Raw genomic sequence first — 25,363 nt, 5'->3', positions numbered from 1 at the left:
ACTCACACACACTAAACACAAACACACAGAGACTCACGGTGCACGTTGAGTGTGACACTGGCTCGTTTGCCCAGTGGCACAGCCAGATTGGAGGCGACACAGGTAAAGTTGTGTCCAGTGTCTGTGTCTACTGGTTGAATAGGCAGAAAACTGCGTGTAGTTACTCGCTTCCTGTCAGGTAAAACCTCCTGAAAGAGATGAGAAAGATGTGTGTGTGTGTGTGTGTGTGTGTGTGTAAGAGAGAGAGAGTAATATTAATATAGTTATATTATACCTCAAACTCAAATGTCTTCAATGTATAGTGAAAACAATTGCTTTGCTGTTCCAATACTTTTGGAAGAGATTGTATGTGTGTCTATGTTACCAGTTGATACCAAGCGTTTGTACTCTGCTACTCTATTTTGATCCCCATTCTGATTCTTGCCTTGCCTATTTTATTTACTTTTATGGCATTTGGCAGATGCCCTTATCCAGAGAAACTTACATTTATCTCATTTATTCAACTGAGCAGTTGAGGGTTAAGGACCTTGCTTAAGGGCCCAGCAGTGGAAGCTTGTCAGTGCTGGGATTTGAACTTATGACTTTCTGATCAGTATCCAATGTCTTAACCACTGAGCTACCACTGGAAGGATGTTTCATATGTAAATATCTGTGTAAAAATTAAATTTTAATACATTTTACATTTGTTCATTTAGCAGATGGTTTTATGCAAAGCAACATACAAATGAAAAAATACAAGCATAATAGTTTTAAATGTTTTCTGACTAACTGATATTAGTTTGTGTTGTCTAACATTACCTGAAAGAGTATTAGCTAAGTTAGTTGGCCAGCTGTCTCTGTAAAAATTAGCTAGCCATGTTATTTTGCTAGATTTGACTGTTTATTGGTAAACTTCATAATATTGTGGGGAAAAATCATTGTCACATTTATGAGTGTATAAGGAACTAAAAGTCATTCTACAGTGGATATAAAAAGTCTACACACACAGCAGGTTTTTGTGATGAAAAAAAATGAAACAAAGATAAATTATAGCGGAACTTTTGCACATTTATGGTAAAAATTACAACCTATGCAATGCCACTGAAAACCAAAGTGACATTTCAGGAAAGAAAACTGCATAAATATACACACTTTGAACTAATAGTTGAAGCACACATTGATTTTATTACAGCACTCAGTCTGTTTGGATAGAGTCAATCAGCTTGGCACATCTTGACTTGGGAATAGTTTCCCACTCTTCTTTCCAAAAAGGTTCCAGATCTGTCAAATTGCGAAGGTATCTCCTGTGCAGAGCCCTCTTCAGGTCCCTCCTCAGATTTTCTATAGGATTCAATCTTGGCTCTGGCTGGGCCATGCCAAAACATTTATCTTTTTTTTGTGGAAGCCATTCTTTTGTTGATTTGGATGTGTGCTTTGGATCATTGTCCTGCTGAAAAGTGAATATTCTCTTCATTTTCAGCTTTCTAGCAGACACGAGAAGGTTCTGTGCCAAAATTGACTGGTACTTGGGCCTATTCATGATTCCCTCCACCTTCACGAAAGCCCCAGTTCCAGCTGAAGAAAAGCAGCCCCAAAGCATGATGCTTCACCATGGGTATGGTGTTCTTTTGCTGATGTTGTATGTTATTTTTGTGCCAACCATACTTTTTACATTTTGGGCAAAAAGTTCAATCTTGGTCTCATTAGACCATAGCACATTTTTCCACATGGTTTGGAGAGACTGTATATATGCTTTTGCTACATTTAGCTGGGCTTGGATGTGTTTTTTCATCATAAAAAGGCCTGCATCTTGTCACCCTGCCCCATAACCCAGACAGCTTAAGAATATGGGAGACAGTTGTCACATGTAGGGAGCAACCAGTACTTGCCAGAAAGAGCTGCAGCTCTTTTAATGTTGTTGTAGGCCTCTTGACAGCCTCCCTGACCAGTTTTATGTTTGTCTTCTCAACAATTTTGGAGGGACATCCTGTTCTTTATGTCACTGTTGTGCCATATTTTCTCCACTTGTTGATGACTGTCTTCACTGTGTTCCATGGTATAACTAATGCCTTGGAAAATTTTTTGTAGCCCTCACCTGAGCGATACCTTTCAACAATGAGATCCCGTTGATTCTTTGTAAGCTCTTTGTGACCCATGCCTCTTGTAGTAGCATGCAACCAAGTAGATATCAGAAAAATCCTACAAGAACAGCTGAGATTTATTTGGAGTTAATCAGAGTCACTTCAGGTGAAGACAGGTGTGCAGTGAACTTGATGATTCGTTGATACTGAAAACAGTCACATACATACTCCAATTATGAAATGTGTGCACACTTATGCAATAAGGTTATTAGGTTAATTTTTAAAATATTCTTTTCTCTGAAATGTGTTAATTTCAGTGGCATTGCATAGGTTGTAATTTTAACAATAAAACTCTGATATGATTGATTTATCTTTGTTTATTTTTTTACACCATAAAAAACGTGCTGCTTTAACAGGGGTGTATAGACCTTTTATATCCACTGTATATATTATGTACTCCTTATACATTTTTTGTAAGATTGTAAATGTAAAAAATGCTTTATATTAATATAAACAGATATTTTCTCTCTGTGTGTGTGTGTGTGTGTGTGTGTGTGTGTGTGTGTGTGAGTGTACCCACAGTGCTAGTATGAGCTCCTTCCACTATAACTCCATCTTTGTACCACTCTATTGTCGAGAGTGGTTTGGCCCCTCGCGACACACATGTTAGGTTATACGAGATTCCTGCTGTCAACAAAATCTCTGGAGCCCCTTCTATCACTGGATCATCTGGGGGAACTAATAAGGAAGAACAAGAGATCACACTTAGTCATCACATTCTAATTCGTCACATACTCACTCACAGGCTCCAAAGAGGCATATGAAGATAAGTGTATGATATATGATATCAATTTTTAACAAATAAAATATTTTTATTATAGACCATTAAACATTTAGTTTGTCTACATTCAGTAGTTTGGATGTGGAATATGTGGTGGACTATGAAAACCCTTCATATTTTTCTATTATCTATAGTTCTGATAATTACAGGTTTCCCTGAACTGAAATATGCTTCTCTTTCACATGCATCTAAAACACAAAGTTTTAAACAGATTTGAAGCATTTTCAAGCATTCTGTTTACCCCCAAAAATGAAAAAGAGGAAAACTGCATTGCAATTTCACTTAGTCAACCTACTTAGTGCTACATTTTTTAACTTAATTTACTTCTTGAAAATCATTACTATTAATTGAAAAAAAGTTTACAAGGAAATGAGATATAATTTAAGTTTATAAATATTAATTGATTAGGCTTACTGTATTTCCATTTCACTATGGCATGTAACTATCCAAGAATTGTTCATACTGTGAGAAAATTACACCTGGGTAGCAAGGTTTTAGACATCTTTATGCAAACTGTGCAGTCACTGTTTCTGTGTTGTTTAAATAAAATATATGTTTCCTTAAATTTGAGATTTCAAAGTGTTCTACTGGCAGAAAAACTAAATTTTTGTCAAAACCTAACTTTGTTTTTGTCATTTTTGTCCATTTTCCAGAATTGAGCTGTACCAACATCGGACAGGTTTTTCCTGGCTGACTCTAATAATATTAACTGTCTGTCTCTAAAATTATGTTTTTACTAATAACCATGTTTATGCTAGTTTAGGAAGCTCATGTATCACAATCTGACAGGAGCCATTTGTAACTTCCTAAGTGTTGTTATTTAGGTAGCTAAATAATCTTATCTAAGCTAAATATTTTAGTTATCAAGTTAGAAAAGCAAGACATCTTGATCACGCAAGAGGGATTCCTACACATGATACCATACTAAGGTTTAATTTCTGTGAAAACACTGCTCAATGAAAAAAGCACAGGCAGACAGTATTTTAATTGTTAATGTTTCAAAACTTCATTTCAAAGATACCTTAGAAAAACTGCAACTAGCCCTAAGAAAGTAGATGCTTCAAACCTGCTTCTTTAAATAAAATATATTTAATGTATGTGGAAAATCGTGTGATTTGAAAATATAATATGAGCACAAGTTTAGATTCGAACAACAGTGCACAGGTTTGTTTCCATATGAAAAAATAAAATATCATTCTAATCTAAAAACACATTTTAGCATATATTTTTTAAATATCAGGTCACCAGGTAACACAAGAGGTTAACCCAAATAAAATATAGTCTTTGGGGCTGAATCAAATATCATCTAAACAAAGACATCTAAACAAACAAACACACATATAAACAAAGAAGACATCTAAACACACACACACACAAACACACACACACACACACACAAACACATTAAACCACTTGTTTGTGTGGACTGAGTTCATACTGAGGACAGTGAGTTTGGCTCTTCTGGATCGGAGAGCTGCTTCAGTGGCTTGACACTCATACAGAGAATCATCCGACAGCTCGGCTGATGAAATCTCCAGGTTATACTGACCCACATCAATGATCCTTAATACACGATAACGTGGCCATGCTGTAACACACACAAATACAACCTTTGATTGTTTGACTTATTCACAACAAATAACATGCAATATATCTGACCCCTCCCCCCCCACCAGACACACACACACACACCACTGTATGTAATATTGTATTACACATACAAAATCACAATCACACTGTGACAAAAATCTATACATAGCCCCACATCATCACGCACTCACACTGTTGCCACATACTCTCAGGAATACACTACCTTCACAGTCTATATAAGAGGGAGTAAGAAATGAGACACAATGAGAAATAAAAGGGAGAGACAGAGAAAGACATAGAAGGAAAAAACAGACAATTGTCTGTTGAGGACTGTATTATTAATTCCTCCCACCAGAGGGCGCCACTCCATTTACCTTCCACACACGCATGCGCATTCTCTCTCTCTCTCTCTCTCTCTCTCTCTCTCTCTCTCTCACACACACACACACACACAATTGACAATGATGACATCATTGATCGTGTGATGGGGGGGGTGGGGGGTGGTGGTGAAGGGGGTGGGGGGGGGGGGGGGGGTTAGTATTTGCAACGATTACATCACTCTTTAGATCAGCCAGTCCTTGCAGATAACCAACCTATGTGTGTTCGTCTGTGTGCGTGCGCGCGCGTGTATCTATAGGTCAGAATCATCTATTTGCATGATGAGCGGAGAAGGAGGACTAACACGAGGGCAAGAAATGAAGGAGACAAAGAAAGATGCAAGTAGCATCAGTAAAGGGATAAGGCCAGAGTAACCGCAAGGAGAAAAGCGAGTAAGAAAGAAAGAAGATTTGGCTAAATGTATTTCAGGTAATAGTGGTGACTGGAACTGAATAAATCACAATAGACTGTGTGTGTGTGTGTGTGTGTGTGTGTGTATATTTAAGAAGCCCGTGAACATGAACTCATATATTTGGAAAAAAATTTTTTATTATTATTATTATTATTATTATTATTATTATTATTATTATTATAAACAACTTTATTTATATAGCACCTTTCATACATAAAGCAGTTTAAAGCATTTTACAAAATGACAATTATATAATTCAATAAAATGGTAAATGGAGAAAAACTTAAATAGAACATTAGAACATTAAGAAATATATGATTAATACATATCATTAAAAACCTAATTAAAACTAAAAAATAGAGTAGATAAGGGGAGAGGGAGGAGTGACACCTTACAGACTGGATTACAAACAATACAAATCTCAGCAGACTCTGGGACTATATATGCACCATTCTATGTTTGAACTATGGATGTATGCATTGTGCATGCATGCAGGTGTTGCATGAACTGAGTGAGTGTGAATGCTTGTATCTAGTATTGTTTGCTAATTAAAAGTGTATGCAATAAGAATTTATGTCTGTGTGTTAATGCATTTTGTATGTCTGCATATAATTGTATTTTGTATATTTGAATAATGTATATACACCACTATACATTTTATTAGGTACACCCGCACATTCAAGCAGTTATCTAATATGTAAAAAATCATGCAGATACAGGTGAGTGTATTATACATGTATTTATACAAGAATACATGCAAGAATGCATCTGAGGGTCTAACGTGATCTCACCCCTTAGGTCCTCTCCAATGCCGAGAGCGAGTCCATCTTTGGTCCACTGGACGATGCCCGTGTAGTTAAACACCACACAGGAGAGTACAACCCGCTCCCCCAACACCACAGACTGATCTGCCGGCTCCTGAGAGAAGCGTGGCCCAGCTAGCACTGACCAAGAAAGAGAGAATGGCATAGACACATGTAACAAAATTCTGCAATCAGTAATACAAAATCTAATAATAATTTTATGCATTTATATCCTGCAGTTTTCTCAAGAAATATTGTGTTACGTTCTTTCAAGTCACTGTTCTTCTTTTGTCTCTTACTTGCCTCTTTCTTTAATATATTTTTTCCTTTCCTACTGAAACCCTAATGTACAAGACATGAAATAAGCTATGTAGAGTGCTTCTGAGGCTGTGGTGAAACCAGTGGATATTTCAATTGCTAGATGATGTAATATCTGTCAAAACATAACATTCATTCCCTGGGGTTCCAAAGTTCCATTGTGTAGGCAAGTTCCATCTCCTTACCTTGTCAAAATGTTAGCCAAAAGATGCTTCACAAAATGATCAGCAAGTCACCTTTTGGTTTCTCTTACGGGAAAATGTAATCAGCTAAACACTGGAGAAACCGAGAGGAGACTGGCTGATCATTTTGTGTGTGGGTGTGTGTATACGGTGGGGGAAGTATTGGACGCGTCAACATTTTTCTCAGTAAATATATTTCCAGTGAAAGGAAAGGAACTTCATCACTGAAATGAACTTCATCATTCAGCAACACAACAAAGGACTTCATCAGCAGAAAAAAGAAGGTTTTAAACAGGCCAAGTCAATCACCAGATCTTCACCAAATTGAGCATGCATTTCACCTCCTGAAGAGGAGACTGAAGGGGGAACCCCCCCCCCCAAAAAAAAAAACAACTGCAGAGGCTGCAGTACAAGCCTGGAAATGCAGAATAAAAGAAAAATACAACAGTTTGATTATATCAGTGGGTTGCCTGCTTGATGCAGTTATTGCAAGTAAGGGATATGCAATCTAATATCAAGTGTTATTTACTTTTATTTATATTAAGAGTATCTGATCCAATACTTTTGCTCACTTAAAAATTGGGTGGTCTCCCACCAATGTTTGACACATCTAGATGTAAATATCAGGGAATGAAAGCTGACATTCTGATCCATCATGTCATATTCATTGGCGTTGCTGTTCCAATACTTTTGGAAGGGACTGTACATATTGGATATAAAACCACACACTGCTGAAATAGTAACCCAAATAAAGATCAGCTGTTTCTGTAGGATTTTCCTTACATCTTCTTGGTTCTAGGGTTTACAAAGCATGCATGGGATTGCTTCTCTTCAGCTTGAACTGGGCCTCTAGTTAAGATAGAGGGAGTCATGGAAAACTCCAAATACTAATCCATTTTGGCAAAAAACCTGTAGGCCTCTGTTACACAGATGAAGATGAAGAAAATTTTTATCTTTCAGCATGATAATGACCCAGAGCACAAATCCAAGTCAACAAAGTGTGGCAGAAGGGAATATACAACTGTCTTATAGTGGAAATATTCAACACTTAACTAAGGAAGACTGAGTGAGCAACGGGATCCTAGTCCCCCCACCAAATGCTTTTACTCTCTGTACAACTTGTGGTTGTATGTTGGTACCCATTGTGTTGCAACATAGTAATGCTCAAGATGAGCATGTGAGGTGGGCTTCAGGATTTGTTCTGTAATACGGTGGCCACCTGAAGTGTGTGTGTGTGCAGATAACATGGAAGGTAAGTATAGTTAACTACAAGAACCCGTCCTCCCCAGATCTAACAGGATAGAGAAACACCCCCAATCCTTAGTAAGTGACTCAGAATTAGCATTTAAACAATTTTTGGTTTAACTAACAAAGACATTTATTTACACTGGTGAGTTGTACTTGTTTTGTTTTTCTTTTTTTCACAGGAGTGAATCAATTTCAGATTCAGCCATTTGTGACAAAATAAAAAATTGTAGAAAATAAAAATGCTTCAAATCAACTTTGTGACTGTTTCAGTTGAATGATAAACAAACAAACAAACAAAAAATCAGTGGCCCTCCTTGACCACACTGAAGTAGTTCATGATAAAGTCAGTTCAGCTCAAAATAGAAAAAAGGTCACCTCAAAATCTGAAAGAATGCTATTCAGTCCAGTCACATGTCAGAATATTCATGAATGCATATAAGATGAAAGTATATGATTCCTTTTCAGAAAAAGTCACTGGTTACAGTTCCATGAAAGTTTTTCCAACTCAACAGTTCAGTCTTTATCACTTATGAAGAAAACATGATGACTTGCTTACAGTGTTCAACTGTAATGGGAAGCATAATGTACATCACCACTCATATCGTAGATGAGGCACTGAATGATGTCCAGCGGATGGCAGAGTAATGTCTCTTCGATCAATGACCCTTAGCGATTGTCCTCGTGCTCCTTAATGCCACAGCTTGATCCAGCAAGGCCACAATCCTGGCTAACGGAGATCAGCTTGAGAAGATGGACAATACACGACCCTATCCGATAAATCAGCCAACTCTTCTCACACGATAAGCAACGGCATCCATTACGTTTTGAGTTCATTTGAACAAGCAAAACAAAAACTGGATGTAAAACATAAAAAAAACCATGTGTGTTCAATTCCACCGGCAAATAACTTGCTATGTGCTAACAGGCCTGTCTCTTAAAAACAGTCCATTTAACGCCCCAATGGCTGTCAATGGACGTGTTCACACCCAGGTGTAAAACGCATAAAAATCTTTTAATGTCGAGGGGTTCGTATTTTTTTTATGCGCTGCATCAAAAACTGGCCGTCCTATGAGATTTGTGCTTTTGTTCACATACCCAGAGCTGATGAAGTTACATAAAAGTATGATTTGATGACACTTGAGTACAAAACTGTCTTGCTGACGAAGAAGAAGCTGAAAAAGAGGACGGAAAAGATGCCAGCACCCACCATTTTAGTGAGAGTGCATAAGTGACATACCTGAAATAAAATGCTCACTGCTAATAAATCCTAAGAGTCTCAGCACATCTTGATTTGGCAGTTTCATTCCAATTCCAATTCCATTCCATTTCACTGCAAAAATGCTTTATATCTATTTGCAAGGGGATCTCATGTGCACAGACTTCTTTGAGTCATTTGAAAGGTATTTGAAAGGATTTACATCTGGGCTCTGACTGGGCCATTCCAAAATGTTGACCTTCTTCTGAAGCCATTCCTTTCGTAGGGGGCCTACAAATTCTATTCAGTAAAAACTTTTATTTTGATATTGCATTGACACGAGCACCACCATTATGTGCAAGGTGTAGCATGGTGAGATAATAAAATAAGAGCAGCGGTGAAAGTTGAGCTGAAGAGGAATGTGTTAACCTCGGGTATCTTATAATGTTCAAGTTACATTTAGACCCATGACATATTCACGAGCCACATTAAGTTACTTCTAAAACTCTTTGTTTTTGCTGGACTAGACGCAACCAGGACTGATTAGTACAAACTCTGTTCAAGCAAATCACTTAAATAGAACTTTTTCCAATGGCATGAAGCTGGTTAAAAGGTCTTACCCAGTAACATACTACACCGAAGTTGAAAGATTCCAGAAACAATGAGGATTACAATGGAATACATCAGTCTGGGAAGGTTTCCAAAGTTATTTCAAAGACGCTGGGACTCCAAAGGGCCACAGTGAGATCCATTATCTCCAAATGAAAAAAAAAAAAAACTCGAAACAGTACCTTCCCAGAAGTGGCCGACCTTCTAAAATTTCTCCAAGAGCACAGCAAACTCATTCAGGAAGTCATGAAATGAGCCAAGAACAACATCAAAGAAACTACAGGCCTCGCCTGCATCAATAAAGGTCACTGTCATGACTTCACTATCAGAAAGGCACTAGGCAAAAATGGCATCCATGGAAGAGTGGCAACCACTGCTAACCCAGAAGAATATTAAGGCTCTGAATTTTGCCAAAATACACCTTGATGATCCTCAAACCTTTTGGGAGAATGTTCTGTGGATTGATGAGTCGAAAGTGGAACTGTGTGGAAGACAGGGGTACTGTTATAGCTGGCATAAACCAAACACAGAATTCCACAAAAAGAACATCATACCTATGGTCAAGCATGGTGGTGGGAGTGTGATGGTGTGGGGATGCTTTGCTGCTTCAGGGCCAGGGCAACTTACTGGGGCAAACATGAATTGTGCTCTCTACCAGAAAATCCTAAAAGAGAATGTCTGGTCTTCAGTCTGTAAGTTGAAACTCCAGCGCAAATGGATTCTGCTGCAAGACAATGATCCAAAACATAGGAGTCCTAGTCCTAGAAGTAAGTGAAAGACTGATCTCCAGTTATCGGAAGCATCTTGTTGCAGTTATTGCTACTAAGCGTGGCACAACCAGATTTTAATTTTAAGGGGCAATTAGTTTTTTCACACTGGTGATAGGTGTTGGATAACTATTTTTGCTTCAATAAAAAAAACCTGTATTGTGTGTTTACTCAGGTTGCCTTTGTTAGGGGGATGTTGCATTTCGTTTGAAGATGTAAAACTATTTTGTATGAGATATACATAGAAACATAAGAAATCAGGATGGGGACAATACTATTTCACAGCACTGTAGTTGAACACAAAAAATGGCATTCACCTGTCCAGTACAGTTCCTGAGACATATAGATTCCAGGCCAAAGCACACTGAAGCTGTTCTGGTGGCTAGTGGTGACCCAACACCTTAATAACGCATTTTATATTAGTTTTTCCTTTAAAATTTCCACATGAGCCAATTAGTCTCTGGCCAGCATATTAATTTACTTTGACTTAGTTTTAAAAAATAATAAACACAAATGTACTTTTTACTTGTTAATGCTTGCTTTGTTTTCTCTTAAGGACAGTTTTGTGGTAGGGCTCTCTATGTTATACATTGCCATATCACAGCAAACCAGTGACTCCATTTCCCAGGATGCACCACCAAGTACAAACATGGCCGAAGAAGACTACACTTCCCACACACACACACACACACACACACACACACACTTTCACCTTCTCTGGAGATCTAATCACACACACCTGTTTCCAATCTCACACACACTCACTCCACAGTATATAGAGACTGTTAGAACACAATGTCTTTGCAAAGTATATGCGCAGATGCTATTGTCTCTGTCGTTACCAATCCTTACTAAGTCCCTTACTGCAGCCACATAAGATTCAAGCCATTGATGGAACTCCAATCGGAGGAGGGATCATCTCGTACTGCACAGACCCCCTCCGTACTCTACATCACTGTTTCTGCCAGACATCCTGTCATCCTAGGTCTCCCATTCTTGGAGCTACACAATACTCATATTTCAAGGACCGACAACCAAATCACTCACTGGATTCCTTATTGCCATGCACACAGTCTTCACGCTCCAGTTATCCTGCTAGCAGCCACAACAGTGGAAAGTCCCCACCAATCTGCTCCAGTTCACGTTCTGCCTGAGTATCATGACCTTGTAGAGGTATTTAGCAAGGAGAAAGCAAGCGGACTACCACCACACCGCCCATATGACTGTGTGATTGAGCTGCTGACCAAAACCAGCCCACCTCAGGGGTGGGTGTATCCACTCTCACAGACAGAAAAGTGAGCCATGGAGGAATATATTCAAGAGGTACTCCGACAAGGGTACATCAGACTCTCTACATCCCCAGCTTCTGTTGGTTTCTTTTTTGTAGAGAAGAAGGGAGGTGGCCTTATTCCATGCATAGATTACTGGAGCATCAACCAATGCTCTGTCAAGTACTGCTATCCTTGCCAATTGTGCCTGCAGCTCTTGAACAACTAAGGTCAGCAACCATCTTCAAAAAGCTGAACCTTCGTAGTGCTTACAACCTGGTCCGTATTTGGGAGGGACATGAGTGGAAAACGGCCTTCAGTACCACCTCGGGCCACTATGAGTACCTCGTCATGCCATATGGGCTCACTAGCGCCCCCTCAGTGTTCCAATGTTTAATTAACGACGCCCTAAGAAACCTGCTTGGGAGAAGTGTCATCACCTACATCAATGACATTTTGATTTACTCTGAATCCCCTGAGGAACATGTCCTCCATGTATGTCAGATCTTGCAGAGTTCCATCAGCACATCATCTCATTCTTGGGCTATATCATCAGCCCTGAGGGAGTCACCATGGACCAAGGCAAGGTGATGGTGGTGGTGGAGTGGCCCACTCCATGAACTGTCAAGGATTTACAATGATTTCTGGGCTTCGCCAAACTTCTACCGACATTTTCTCAGAGGGTTCAGCTCCATAGCACACCCCTTAATGCCCCTGCTATGAGACAAGCCGAAGCGGCTAACCTGGACTCCAGCCGCCCAAGGAGTGTTAAATCAACTCAAGAAAGCATTCACCACCACTCCCATCCTCAAGCACCCCAATCCTTCCAAGCCCTTTGTCGTGGAGGTAGATGCCTCAGAGACAGGAGTGGGAGCCATCCTCTCACAGAGGTTCAGAGACAAGCCAAAGCTTCACCCAGTGGCCTTCTTCTCCAATAAATTGTCCCCAGTAGAACGAAACTATGATGTGGGGAACAGAGATCTCTTGGTGGTCAAACTAGCCCTGGAAGAATGGCGACATTGGCTGGAGAGAGCTATGCATCCCTTCATCATTTTCACAGATGATAAGAACCTTGAGTATTTATGTACAGCCAAGTGTCCGACACTTCATCAATCCCGTTGGTCCCTCTTCTTCTCATGATTCCAGTTCACCTTGTCCTTCAGACCCAGGTCCAAGTATATCAAAGCTGATGCCCTCTCCCAGCTACATAGCACAGGAGTTCAAGACACCCATGAGGAGTATATTCTACCACCTTCCTGTGTGGTCATCGCCATCAAATGGGAATTGGATCAAACCCTTGCACGCATCCCAAGATCACAAATCCCAGCAGCAGGTCCACCAGAGAAGCAGTTTGTTCCTGAGCAGCACTGGCTGGGGCTCATTTCCTTGGCCCACATGGCAGTTGCCACTGGTCACCCAGGTACTCAATGCACCTACCACCTGTTGCGAGAGAAGTACTGGTGGCCCAACATTTTAAGGGAGGTGCATCACGTAGTGTCCTCCTACTCGACATGTGCTCAGTTTAAGGTGCCTTGAACACTGCCTCCATCGATTTCATCACTGACCTACCAGAGTCTGAAGGTAACACTACCATCTTAGTGACCGCTGATCGATTTTCAATGTCCCTGCATCTCATTCCACTGCTAACTATCCGGTCAGCCTTCGCAACTGCCGAACTGCTGTTCTAGCATGTATTCAGGTACTTTGGAATATAGGAGGAGATTGTCAGTGTTCGGGGCACCCAATTCACGTCCAGAATCTGATCCAGTTTCATGGTAAAGATGGGTATCACCATCAATCTAACCTCAGGGTACCACCCACAAGCTAATGGTCGAGTGGAATGAGCCAATCAGGAGATAGGAAGGTTTCTCCAGACATTCTGTGCATCAAACCCAGAGGACTGGTCCAGATTTCTCCCCTGGGTTGAGTATGCTCAAAACTCCCTACGTCACTCAGCAACACATCTCACCCCATTCCAGTGTGTCTTAGGCTACCAGCCACTTCTATTCCCATGGAATGCCAACCCCACTGACTCCCCGTCCATCAACAAATGGTTCCAAAGAAGTGAACAAGTTTGGGAGAGCACATTACAACGCCTAGGGCAAGCTACACGCACCTACAAGCAAAAGGCTGATCGTCATCGCAGTAAACCCCCACAGTACCAATCAGGTGACAGAGTGTGGCTCTCCACCAAGGATGTCAAACAAAGGGGCTCACTTGGGTAGCAGAGTTCCTACTGGTTCTGCATCAGGGTTGTGCTCCTGGCCTTTCTGGATGTAGGGCATGGAAATCTCTGCATAGACTTGGGTCTAGAATGTCCTGAGATGGAACCCACGATTCCTCTGACCCATAACCCTCCCGTTCGACGAGATACTCTAGCTTGCCCCTCCTGCGCCTGGAGTAAAGAATGTTCTTTAACAGGTAAGCCGGCTGGCCGTCGATGTCCAACGGAGCAGACGGGGAGGCGAGTGGTACTGCTGTGGCTAGTGGGCCAGGGAAAACTGGTTTGAGGCGTGAGACATAGAATGACAGGGCTCTTTGGCTGTGTCTGGGTAGGTCCAGCTTGTACATGGCCTCATTGATCTGTTTTTGAGGGCTCAGTCACATCACAGCAAACCAGTGACTGCATTTCCCAGGATGCACCCCCAGCTACAAACATGGCCAAAGAGGACTACACTATGCCCGCCCCCCCACTAAATTTTGATATTCTGGTTTTGACTTTGTTTACTCCATTGACCTTGATTCTCTGCCTTGCATGTTTTGACCTGTTTGCCTGATCGTATGACTCTTGCCTGTTTAACGTTGTGGATTTTTCCATTACCCTTTGGATTTGTTGTTTTTGGATTAAACTACCTAACAGTAATTGACAGTGTAGCGCCAAACTGTACACAGTTTTAGTGTGGAAGTGTCTGATATAATAGGTACTAGATAGGCAGAAGAAAGGTGCCAAGGAGTAACAATATAATTAAAAAATGGTATAAATGTAAACATAACATGCTATGACTTAGTCTTCAGCAAATTAGCTTAGACCATATATGGACATAGCAGTTATTGTGGTAGTAGCTAGGTAAAGCGTATAATAGTGACAATAAATGAAATACCATATTTTTATAATACAGTAGAAGCAAAAATGCAACAGATTTGCAGTAATGTACAAATATCGCAATGGGAGTGCAGGAGTCAATGCAAGAATGTGCAAATATTGCAATGGGAGCGGGGTGGTGTTCAGTTCAGAGTGTGTGTGTGTGTGTGTGTGTGTGTGTGTGTGTGTGTGTGTGTGTGTGTGTGTGTGTGTGTGTGTGTGTGTGTGTGTGTGTGTGTGTGTGTGCGCGCGCGCGTGCGCGCATGCGCATGTGTCAGTCCAGTCTCTGAGTATTGAATTGGGGTGTGTGTTCGCTAATAGCCCCAATTCACAATTCACAGAGCACCTCCTTAGCATTAGCACTGGGGGGGATGTATACTCTGATTATCAGAACAGTGGTGAATTCCCATGGTAATTAAAATGGTCTGCATCTAACAGTCACAAACTCCACCAGCAATGAGCAGTAACTAGAAACTTGCACTTGAGTTCTTGCACCATTCCGTGTTGATGTAAACACACAAGCCACCACCACGAGCCTTACCACACAAAATAGACATTATAAGTAATATGATATCATAATACAATGACATAATCACATCTACATAGGAAAAAAAACTAACAATTTTGGCCATAATGACATGTAGCAAAAGCAAAAAACAAAACAAAACCAAAAACACTTTATCATAAAAATTATATCTTAATGTTTACATTTTAAGGTATTTACATTTAAGTTATTCTTTTGTTTGGGGTGTTAAAGATAACCCTATCAGTAAAGCAATCCTGTAAGCAATGTAAAGAAAACTCATTTATAAGTAAGTGGAAATATTTCATATATTTTATGTTAACCTAATGTTTTATTTTAACAGTTAACTTTTTCAAAATAGCCATGCAACTGTAGAGGTTAAGAACTTTGTCTTTAATGTTAGTTTTCTCATGTACTAAGTGGGATTCAGAATGGTGCTACCTTTTCATATACAAGGGAGAGGATAATGTGCACTAAAGGTTGATAAATACTTTACTGATGCTCATCCCGTCTTGTTATTTCATTATAGTTCCACATTCAATGCTACTGCTGTTTGATTTGATGTCTGTTTAACACTTTTCATAGTTGATCTAGCATTTATTTTACACCCAAATAACCCATAATAGCATACTGTACACCACCTGGATTCTGCGCTGTGCAAATCCAAGCTGTGATTCCCTTTTTCTTTTTTTGTGTGATAATAGACATCAAGTGATTTGTTAACAGCCAAAAGCAGAATATCACCAGACAGAAGAAGCATATTTTGCTGATTAACAGATGATGCCATCTCATTAAGCATCTGAAATGATCATACTCACTGCAGTCTCCCCACCAATGACAGAATGCAATGACATCATTGGCAGGGTGACTCCTCAAGCCAAGACTATCTCATGAAAAATTAGTTACATTATGTACTTGAATGTCTGAACATCTCTCACCATCATCTCATCATCTTTCTTTATCTCTCAGTTTTCTTTATACTTATGCACTGAATGCATTTAACCTTATCTGTTGCACACACACATACCAAAAGCATCGCTGCAACTGAACTGCTTAAATAATTATTTATAGAATAAACACCAGAATATTTGAACATCTATTATTGTAAATCAATTGCCACCTCTGTAAAACAATAGTTGCTAATCAATAACAGTAAACATCATAAACTGTAGTTAGAGTTTTAACAGTCTTTAGCACCTACTTAAAAATGTTGTAAAGTATAAAATATATGTAATTGGTTCAAAATCCTATATACATGTTGCTTGTTTAACGAAGTCTTATAGTATGAAGGCACCCGCAGGCAGTATTATCAGATGGGGATTTAAATGAAAGCGTATCCAACATGGTAATAGTCATTCACATCCACAATGTCTCTCTTACATCAGCCTCTGTCTCTTTCTTTCACATGCACATTAGAATTTTAAATTACAATGGACATACACACACACACACATATACATATATATATATATATATATATATATATATATATATATATATATATATATATATAAATGGCAGGTTTTTGTGATGAAAAAATTAAACCAAGATAAATCCTCACATGTCCCTGTCACATGTCCTGTCACACTCACCTGTGCCTCGCCTCACCCTCATTAGCACCTCTATTTATGTTCTAATGTTTGAGCACCTCATTTTCAAGCTTCTGTTGTTGTCAATGTGTGTTTGTGTAGTCATGTGGTCCATAGCCATGCTCCTGGGGAGTATTCCAGCAGGTTATGCGACTTACCTGGTTAAGTTTACTCAGAGTTAACAGATAACCTCAACTTTCGGTTCCAAAACAGAGGTAACTTTCAGGGTATGTAAGTAGCCATAGTAACTTGCACTCTGAACATAACCTGCTATGAAGCTTTTACTTTCACACTATCTGTTTTTACCTAGATGAGGATGGGTTCCCTTCTGAGTCTGGTTCCTCTCAAAGTTTCTTCCTCATATCATCTTAGGGGTTTTTCCTTGCCACCGTTGCCATCGGCTTGCTCAATTGGGATTAATCCACACACTTAAAATCTGTATCCTGTGTTTATATATTTCTGTAAAGCTGCTTTGAGACAACCTTTTTACCGTTGTAAAAAGAGCTATACAAATAAAATTTAATTGAACTTTTGACATATGTCCTGTGGGCGAGGAAGCACAGATTATATGAAATCTTTTTTGTTGTGAGAGGGTGATAAGACCACATATAGATGTGTTTTCATATCCAGATGAATATTTTGGGAGCATTACCATTGTTCATGTGAATCGTTTAATTTCTTTAACAAACCTTTGGAAACCTCACTTTGCCAACGTGACACATCGTGGATCAGCACTTAACACGGAGCACATTTTATGCATTGCCCTTTGTTGTTTTGGCAGAGGGAGTTTTCTGTAAAACGTGGGTTAATGCCGAGACTGTGGGAAAGGTAACTCTGTGTAGGGCCATTCGTACAGTATGCCTTGCACTCCAACAGTGTTGTTGAGATGTGATATGCCAAAATCACTTCTAATTGAATGACTAATGGACAAAGGGAAATGTTGAGTTCCATTGTTTCTTTATTTTCTGTAATTGAAAAAGCCATTTGAATTCATTGCTTTACCGTTCAACAATACTTGACAGAATAATAATAATCAGTAGACAAATACTTTGTCCACCTTTAACCAGTGCTTCAGCACTTCAATTTCAAGCCTGTCCTTTTTTATGTTCATCTTTTTTTTTTTATCCATTTGAAGTTGTAGAAGGTCCATCTTCATGTCACTTTTTCTAATTTGCCTTTACAGATGGACCTTTATACAGCTCCTTTACACAAAGACAGAATGATAATTCAATATGATTGATATTATAAATGCCTAATACATACACAGACCAAATATTTTTAATCAGGACAAATGCAAACAATTTTTCTGCTTGGAAGTAGATGGACCCTTACGGGAATTGCCATAATCTTTAAGGGGACAATGACAAGGTTATAATAATCACATCTTTAAAAAGGGAATGCATTATATGTTATACCTCTGTGGGCCTCCCAGCATCTTCAGTTTGTATCTTTGCCACAGAGGCACTGTGGCAGAGGTGGTCTCTTCATCTTCATCCTACAGTGCAAATTTCTCATGATGTTTGGTCTGGCAAACAGAAACAATACCTAAAGACACTAATCACTTTCAACTGTGGCAGGATGTGCTGTTGCTGTTGGGTCAATTAATACAATGTGTCCATCAGCAACTGTAAGAACATTAAATCATGTACTTTCTCAAACAAATACAACCAATATACAAAGACATAAGGAATATCTAGTAGGGGCACTACAGTTAGATTACAGTACACAAATCATGCAGTAAAATAAAATAAACATGCATAATACACAAGTGAAACATTGCCAATAAAGAGTTATTTTAGAATTCCTTTTTTAGACTGTGGCAGTGTTTGTCATCTTGATTGTTTAAAGGGAACCCTGACTATGAAGACTTGGCTTATTAGATCAATCTTTTATATGAATCCACTATACAAAAAAACACTCTAGATGTCAGTTAAAAAAAAAAAATCCTTGCACTTGTAGGCCGCCATTGTTGTTTATGTTGTAGTGCATTCTGGGTAGTGAACATGTATTCAACCTTTTCAATTTGAACCCGAGCATAACATAAGCAAGGAGGCTAAATATAGAAGACATTACTCAAAATGTTCATCAAAATGAAGACGATCAGAGAGGTGAGGAGGCGATAGTGGGGCAAAATTGATGGTGTCTGTGTAGCAACTGCATGTCTATGCCAACCAAGAGCGTTTGTTGTTCAAGATAAGCATATGGATTAAACTGTCGTTTTATGATGAAACGTATTCTTGGTAATTTATCATAGAATTTTAATATCAATAATTTTAGAGATTATCAGCTATCTCACCATCGTACACTTTATCCTGTTAAAATTCTGATGGCCCAACAGTGCATTGTCACCATGTTATGAGCAAATCTATGCTATCTACACAGCCTCTGTGTGTATATGAGGTGTGTACTCATACTTTTGGAAAGCTAATATTTTTGTGATTCAATTGATATAAAACCGTTTTGAGATACAATCACAATAGCAGCTACAATCAATGTTGCTGCCAAAACACCGATATACAAACACTTACGAAACAGAGCAACTCACCTCAAATGAAGCCTCATAGTAATCCACTGATCCATAACACCCTGACAAAAACAGTCTTGTTACACTGGCAAAGGTCCAAACAATCCAATTATGTAAAAATATTTAGTACATCTTTCAAAAGAGACCAAAAGCATGCATGTACTCTAAATGGTTCAAGAACACCTTTAATTTTACTTTGGGTATGCCTTGGCTAGGCGTTCTAGGCTAATTTTACAGGAGCTTTAAGTTATGACAATATACAGAAAAAAAAGAAAAAAAAAGAAAAAAAAACACACTAACAACATGTTTACGGGTTTGATTATATTTACAGATATACCCTGTTTCACAGCACCCAAGAACTAAAAAATTACAACCAAAAGCAGCACAGAGTGGCATTCTTTTCATGCTGTGGGGGCAGTAAGCTAATTCGTTTGATTGCTCAAGTGCAACCATTTTACGTCATCGACTCTGAGCGCATTGTGCATGTCACGTAATTCCGGGTTCTGCAAGTTAAAATATTTATTAAATATTAAGGATTTTTTAAAGTAATTAACATATTTGATGTGTTTCTAACAATGTATTTTAGTAGAAGAGGGCAATTATTGCATGTTCAGGCTTACACTAATATTATTACTAATAGTACTAATATGCTTCACATACATTTTACCAAGCCACTTATATCATGGGAGGTAGCTGACTGATGAACTGCCCCATGGAACTGGCCCCTTGATTAAGGGACAGTGCCAGCTTCTCAGCCAGAGTGAGTGAAGGTGCTGGTGGTCCCCCACCAATTTCATGGGCCTCTGCCTTCTTCCTGTGGCCATATAGAACAGAGAGAAAAGTTATTATAGAAGGTTGGGCCAATTAGTTATGTTACAATTTAGGAAGTTTATGAAATATTATCTTTTTTGTGTTTCATTTTGACTTGGCTCCAAGTTCTTCTGGGCCCAGAATGATTACACCTGATAAAATATAAAGCCAATTATATTATTAGTACTATGTACAATGTTAAGAAATTGATGGAGGGCTAAAAGTAAAGGCATATCTATTATATGTTATGGCATGGGTCTAATAGGATCAATGTTTAATTTTATGATAATGAAAGTAAACTTTTCAGATATTTGTTAACTTCACGCATACTCGATCCGTTACTTTTTTCAAAGCCAACTCTCTGGCTGAAGCAGCACTTACTTTTTTGTATAAATGGCTTATATTCCTCATAAGCATTCATTAAAACCTGTATATTGGGTTTGTAAAATGTATATTAGAAATATAAAGAACTTTGAGCCAAGTCAAAATGGACCACAAAAACATTCTCCAAAAAGGTAATATTTCAGAAATTTCTTAAACAGTAACATGAATACTTGGGCCTGCCTTCTATAATAACTTTTGTCTAGGTTCTATATAGCCAACAGGAAGAAGGCTGAGGCCCACAAAGTGGGTGGGGCACCTGCACCACCTTCACTCACTTCAGATGAGGAGCTGGCACTGTCCCTTAAATCAAGGGTGACCTGGGTCGATGGGATTCCAGGGGCAGTTCATCAGAGTCAGCTACCTACCATGACATAAGTGGCTTGGTAAAATGTAGGTATTACATATTAGTACTAATTACTTTTTATTTTCATTTTATTTATTTTTTTATTTCCAGTGATGTATCCTTAAACACTCAAGAGCACCATAAACACTGCCACCGTTTGAAAAAAGCATCATGAAATAACACTTTACTGACTACGTTTACATGGACAGCAGTAATCTAATTATTGACCTTATTCTGAGTAAGACAATATTGTGATTAAGGTGTTTACATGAGTCGTGTTTAGAATACTTCTTTCATGTTCCCGTTTTACATGTTATAGAACATAGTTTGATTAACAGCATGTCATTACATCACCACGCCACACCGTCCGACGTCCCTCCAGAACTTCACGTATCGACATACAGTTCGTCTTCGTTATGGTACCGTATACAGTTCTGGGTGTTTTTATTTAACATTTTTACGAATACTTCAAGTTCGGTTAATTATTTGTCATGCTGTACGTGCAAACAGACGACTGCTTGAAGCCGTGGGCTGCGTCCCAAACCACATACTTACCTACTATATAGTAGCCGAGATACATGTATTTTGCCTACTATAGGAATATAATACGTAAGTATGCGGTTTCGGACACAGCCATGCTCTCTTTTTCGCCGTAAAATGGTTGAGCACTGCCGTGTGTGATCGTTTCCTGTCGCAAAATGCGGTGAAAACTCTCACACAACATTAATAATGTGATTAAGGTGTTTACATGTCTGTAATACATGTCAATAATGCAACTAAAACAGGAGTACTCCACGTCTTAATTCGATTTGAGTTTACTTCAAGTATGACCTTAATCGGATTAAGGTAATTAAAAATTGCTGTTTACATGGTAGTTTCTTAATCAGAGTATTGTCTTAATCGGGTTAATATTGGATTATTATTGCCCATGTAAACATACTGACTGTCAATATTTCACTTGTGAATCATGCATGCTTATTTTATTTTAGTGCATATGGTGTGTGCAATCAAATAATTATAGTGCCCCTATTAGATCAAATGTTAAAGCAATAAATACAAATGTCTTTTTCGGTTACAGGAAATAAAGGAAATGAACCACACTTGACTGTTCACTTCGTGCTTTGGTCATTAAATTAAAAATGATTTTGGCAGATCACATCTCATACCACCCTGCCATCTCTCTGGTTTACTGGGGGTTCCTTTTGCCATCTTCATCAATGGTTCATTATGGTTTATGGCCAGGGAACTGCAAAAAAAATGTGTAGGAACCGTTTGAGTGTAAGGCATACTCTATGAATGGCAATACACACCATTGCTTTTCCACATGCTCTGCATCACCCACGTTATATCCAGAAAACTCCCTATGGCAAAAAAAAAATGAAGGGCAAGGCATAAAATGTGCTTGGTGTTAAGCGCTGATCCACAATGTGTCACGTTGACGATGGGAGGTTTCAAAAGGTTAAATTAAGGATCCTCGCGAAAAACAGCAACACTCCCACAAACATTCATCTGGATATGAAAAAGATTTCATATAATCCATACTTCCTCATCCACTGGATATTCTTCAAAAAGGCATGCTATGCTTCATCAGCTCTCTGAAACAAACTAATCCTGGAACATAACCTGCTCTACACCAGATTATGTTCAGAGAGTAAGTTGCTATGGCTACGTAGATATCCTAAAAGTTACCACCATTTTTGGAACCGAAAGTTGAGGCTATCTGTTTACTCTGAATAAACTTACCCAAGTCACATAACCTGCTTTCTGGAATACCCCCCAGCTGTTTCTGTAGTGTGGTCTTGACAACATCTTTTTATCTGACTGCTAATGCTATGGTCTGCAAAAAGCTTACAGTGGGGGAAATAAGTATTGGACGCCTCAACATTTTTTTCAGTAAATATATTTCCAATGAGGCTATTCACATGAAATTTTCATCAGACATCAGTATTAACTCAAGAAATCAGGAAATATAAAGGATTCACAACATAAAGTCCATAAATAAAGCTGTGTAATAATGTATTGAACATGCTAATTGAAATGTACTTAACACTTAGTGGAGAAGACTTACTTTGTAATGACAGTTTCAAGATGCTTCCTGTATGAAAAAATTAATCGGCCACAGTATTCAGGTGTGATTTTGGCCCATTCTTCTAAACATATTGTCTTTAAATATTGTTTAATTGGATTCAAGTCAGGTCATTGACTGGGCCATTCTAACATCTTGATTTTTTTTCTCTGAAACCAACTGAGAGTGTGCTTTGCTGTATGCTTTGGATCGTTGTCCTGCTGGAAGGTCCACCCGCGTCTTATCTTCATCATCTTGGTGAAAGGCAGCAGATTCTTCTAAAGAATCTCCTGGGAAAGGTCTCCATTCATCATTCCTTCAATTATTTGAAGTCTGCCAGTACCATGCAATGAAAAACAGCCCCACACCATGATGCGTCCACCTCCAAACTTCACTGTTGGGGTTTTTAGGGTGATGTGCAGTGCCATTTCTTCTCCAAACATTGGTGTATGGTATGACAGCCACAAAGTTAATTTTTGCTCTTGTCTGACCAAGTTACACTCTCCCAGTATTTCACAGGATTCTCCAAATGAGTTGTAGCAAACTTTAAACAAGCTTCGACATGCCTTTTCTTTAGTAATGGAGTCTTGCAGGGTGAGCGTGAGCAGTGGAATGCATTGTCTATTGTTTTCTCTGTGACGATGGTACCTGCTGCCTTCAAGTGTTTCTGGAGCTCTTTCTGAGTGATCCTTGGCTCTTGGGCTACTCTTCTGACTCCCTGGTCAGAAAACTTGCGAGGAGCTCCTGTGCGTGACAGGTTGATGATGGAGTGATGCTGCTTCCACTTGCGAATAATGGCCCCAATGGTGCTTAGTGGAGGATTCAGAAGTTTTGAAATATGTCTGTATGTGATTCCATCAATATATTCTGAAACAATAAGGTTACAAAGGTCTTAGGAAAGCTCTTTGCTTTTTCCCGTCATGAGATGTTTCTTGTGTATCACCTTGGTAAGAAAAAGACTTTTTATAGACCATCAATTTACTAACCTAGCTGATAATAATTTGCACAGATAAGGGGTATAATTACTTATGGATTTCAGCTGGTTCCTTGCCTTCTCAGCTGTGGTGGCTGTGGCTCAGTTGGTAGCGCGGGTTGTCCACTAATCATAGGATTGGCGGTTCGATTCCTGGCCCACATGACTCCACATGCCTCCACATGCCAAAGTGTCCTTGAGTAGGACACTGAACCCCAAGTTGCTCCTGATGGCAAGTTAGCACCTTGCATGGCAGCTCTGCTACCATGTGTGTGAATGGGTGAATGAGACACAGTGTAAAGTGTTTTGGATAAAAGCGCTATATAAGTGTGCCATTTACCTTGCCTTGGAGAATTGCTTGTTCTTAGCGTGTTCAATACTTTTTTCCTGTGTCATTCTACTTTATTACACATAAATGTATTTATGAACTTCAATGTTGTGAATTCTATATATTTCCAGATTTCTCGAGTTAATATTGATATCTAGTGAAAATATCATGTCAATAGCCTCATTGGAAATATATTTACTGAAATAGATGTTGAAGCGTCCAATACTTATTTCACCCACTGTACAAAGCATGTATGGTGTCTCCCTTGTCGTAAGGTATTGATCAGTATAGGGATATAAAAGAATTGCCAAAACATTAGATGTACCATGGAACACTGTGAAAGCCATCATCAAGTGGAGCAATTGTGGCAGAACAGTGACATCACCAAAAATAGGACATCCCTCCAAAAGGACAACACAAAGACTACAAGAGACTTACGACAGAATTAAAGGAGCTGCAGGAATCTAGGATCTAGAATGTTTTTGCCAGAAAGAGTGGGAAAATATTGCCAAGTCAAGATGTGCCAAACTGATAGACTCTTACAAAAAAAAAGACAGAGTGGTGTAATAAAATCAAAATGTGCTTCAACAAAGTATTAGTTTTGGGGTGTGCACACTTATGCAACTAGGCATTTTTCTCCCCTAAAAATGTTTGATTGTTTTTCCAATTTATTTGTATTCATTGCCATTTCAAATTAAAGGTGTGAAAATAACTGACATGATTCTATCCAAGTTCTATTACTTCACAAAAACCTGCCATTTTAACAGATGTGTGTAGACTTTTTATATTTTTATATCCACTGTATATTCACACCATATACAATGCTATGACTAGATCTCTCTCTCTCACTCACACACACAGTTTGTCCATATATATATATATATATGGTCAAGCATGGTGGTGGGAGTGTTATGATCTGGGGCTGCATGAGTGCTGCCAGCACTGGGGAGCTACAGTTCATTGAGGGAACCATGAATGCCAACATGTACTGTGTCATACTGAAGCAGAGCATGATCAGTATGTAGTATTCCAGCATGATAACGACCCCAAACACACCTCCAAGATGACCAC

The 25,363-nt window shown here is 39.0% G+C and overlaps 1 protein-coding gene across 2 annotated transcripts in view; it reads right to left on the bottom strand.

The window, feature by feature from the left end:
• kirrel1b (kirre like nephrin family adhesion molecule 1b) overlaps nt 1-25,363 on the bottom strand; it is a 98,144-nt gene that overhangs the window by 42,998 nt on the left and 29,783 nt on the right. For both annotated transcript variants that reach the window (XM_017495229.3, XM_017495230.3), the window contains exons 2-5: nt 6,073-6,225; nt 4,340-4,489; nt 2,641-2,798; nt 38-188 (exon numbers count right to left, since the gene is read on the bottom strand). In XM_017495229.3, coding sequence (XP_017350718.1) covers nt 38-188; nt 2,641-2,798; nt 4,340-4,489; nt 6,073-6,225 — 612 coding nt within the window. The remainder of the gene's footprint in view (nt 1-37; nt 189-2,640; nt 2,799-4,339; nt 4,490-6,072; nt 6,226-25,363) is intronic.

This window comes from Ictalurus punctatus, chromosome 20, assembly GCF_001660625.3.
Source record: "Ictalurus punctatus breed USDA103 chromosome 20, Coco_2.0, whole genome shotgun sequence".
NCBI lineage: Eukaryota > Metazoa > Chordata > Actinopteri > Siluriformes > Ictaluridae > Ictalurus > Ictalurus punctatus.
Note: the sequence above shows the minus strand (reverse complement) of the source record. Positions and strands in the feature narration are given on the sequence as shown.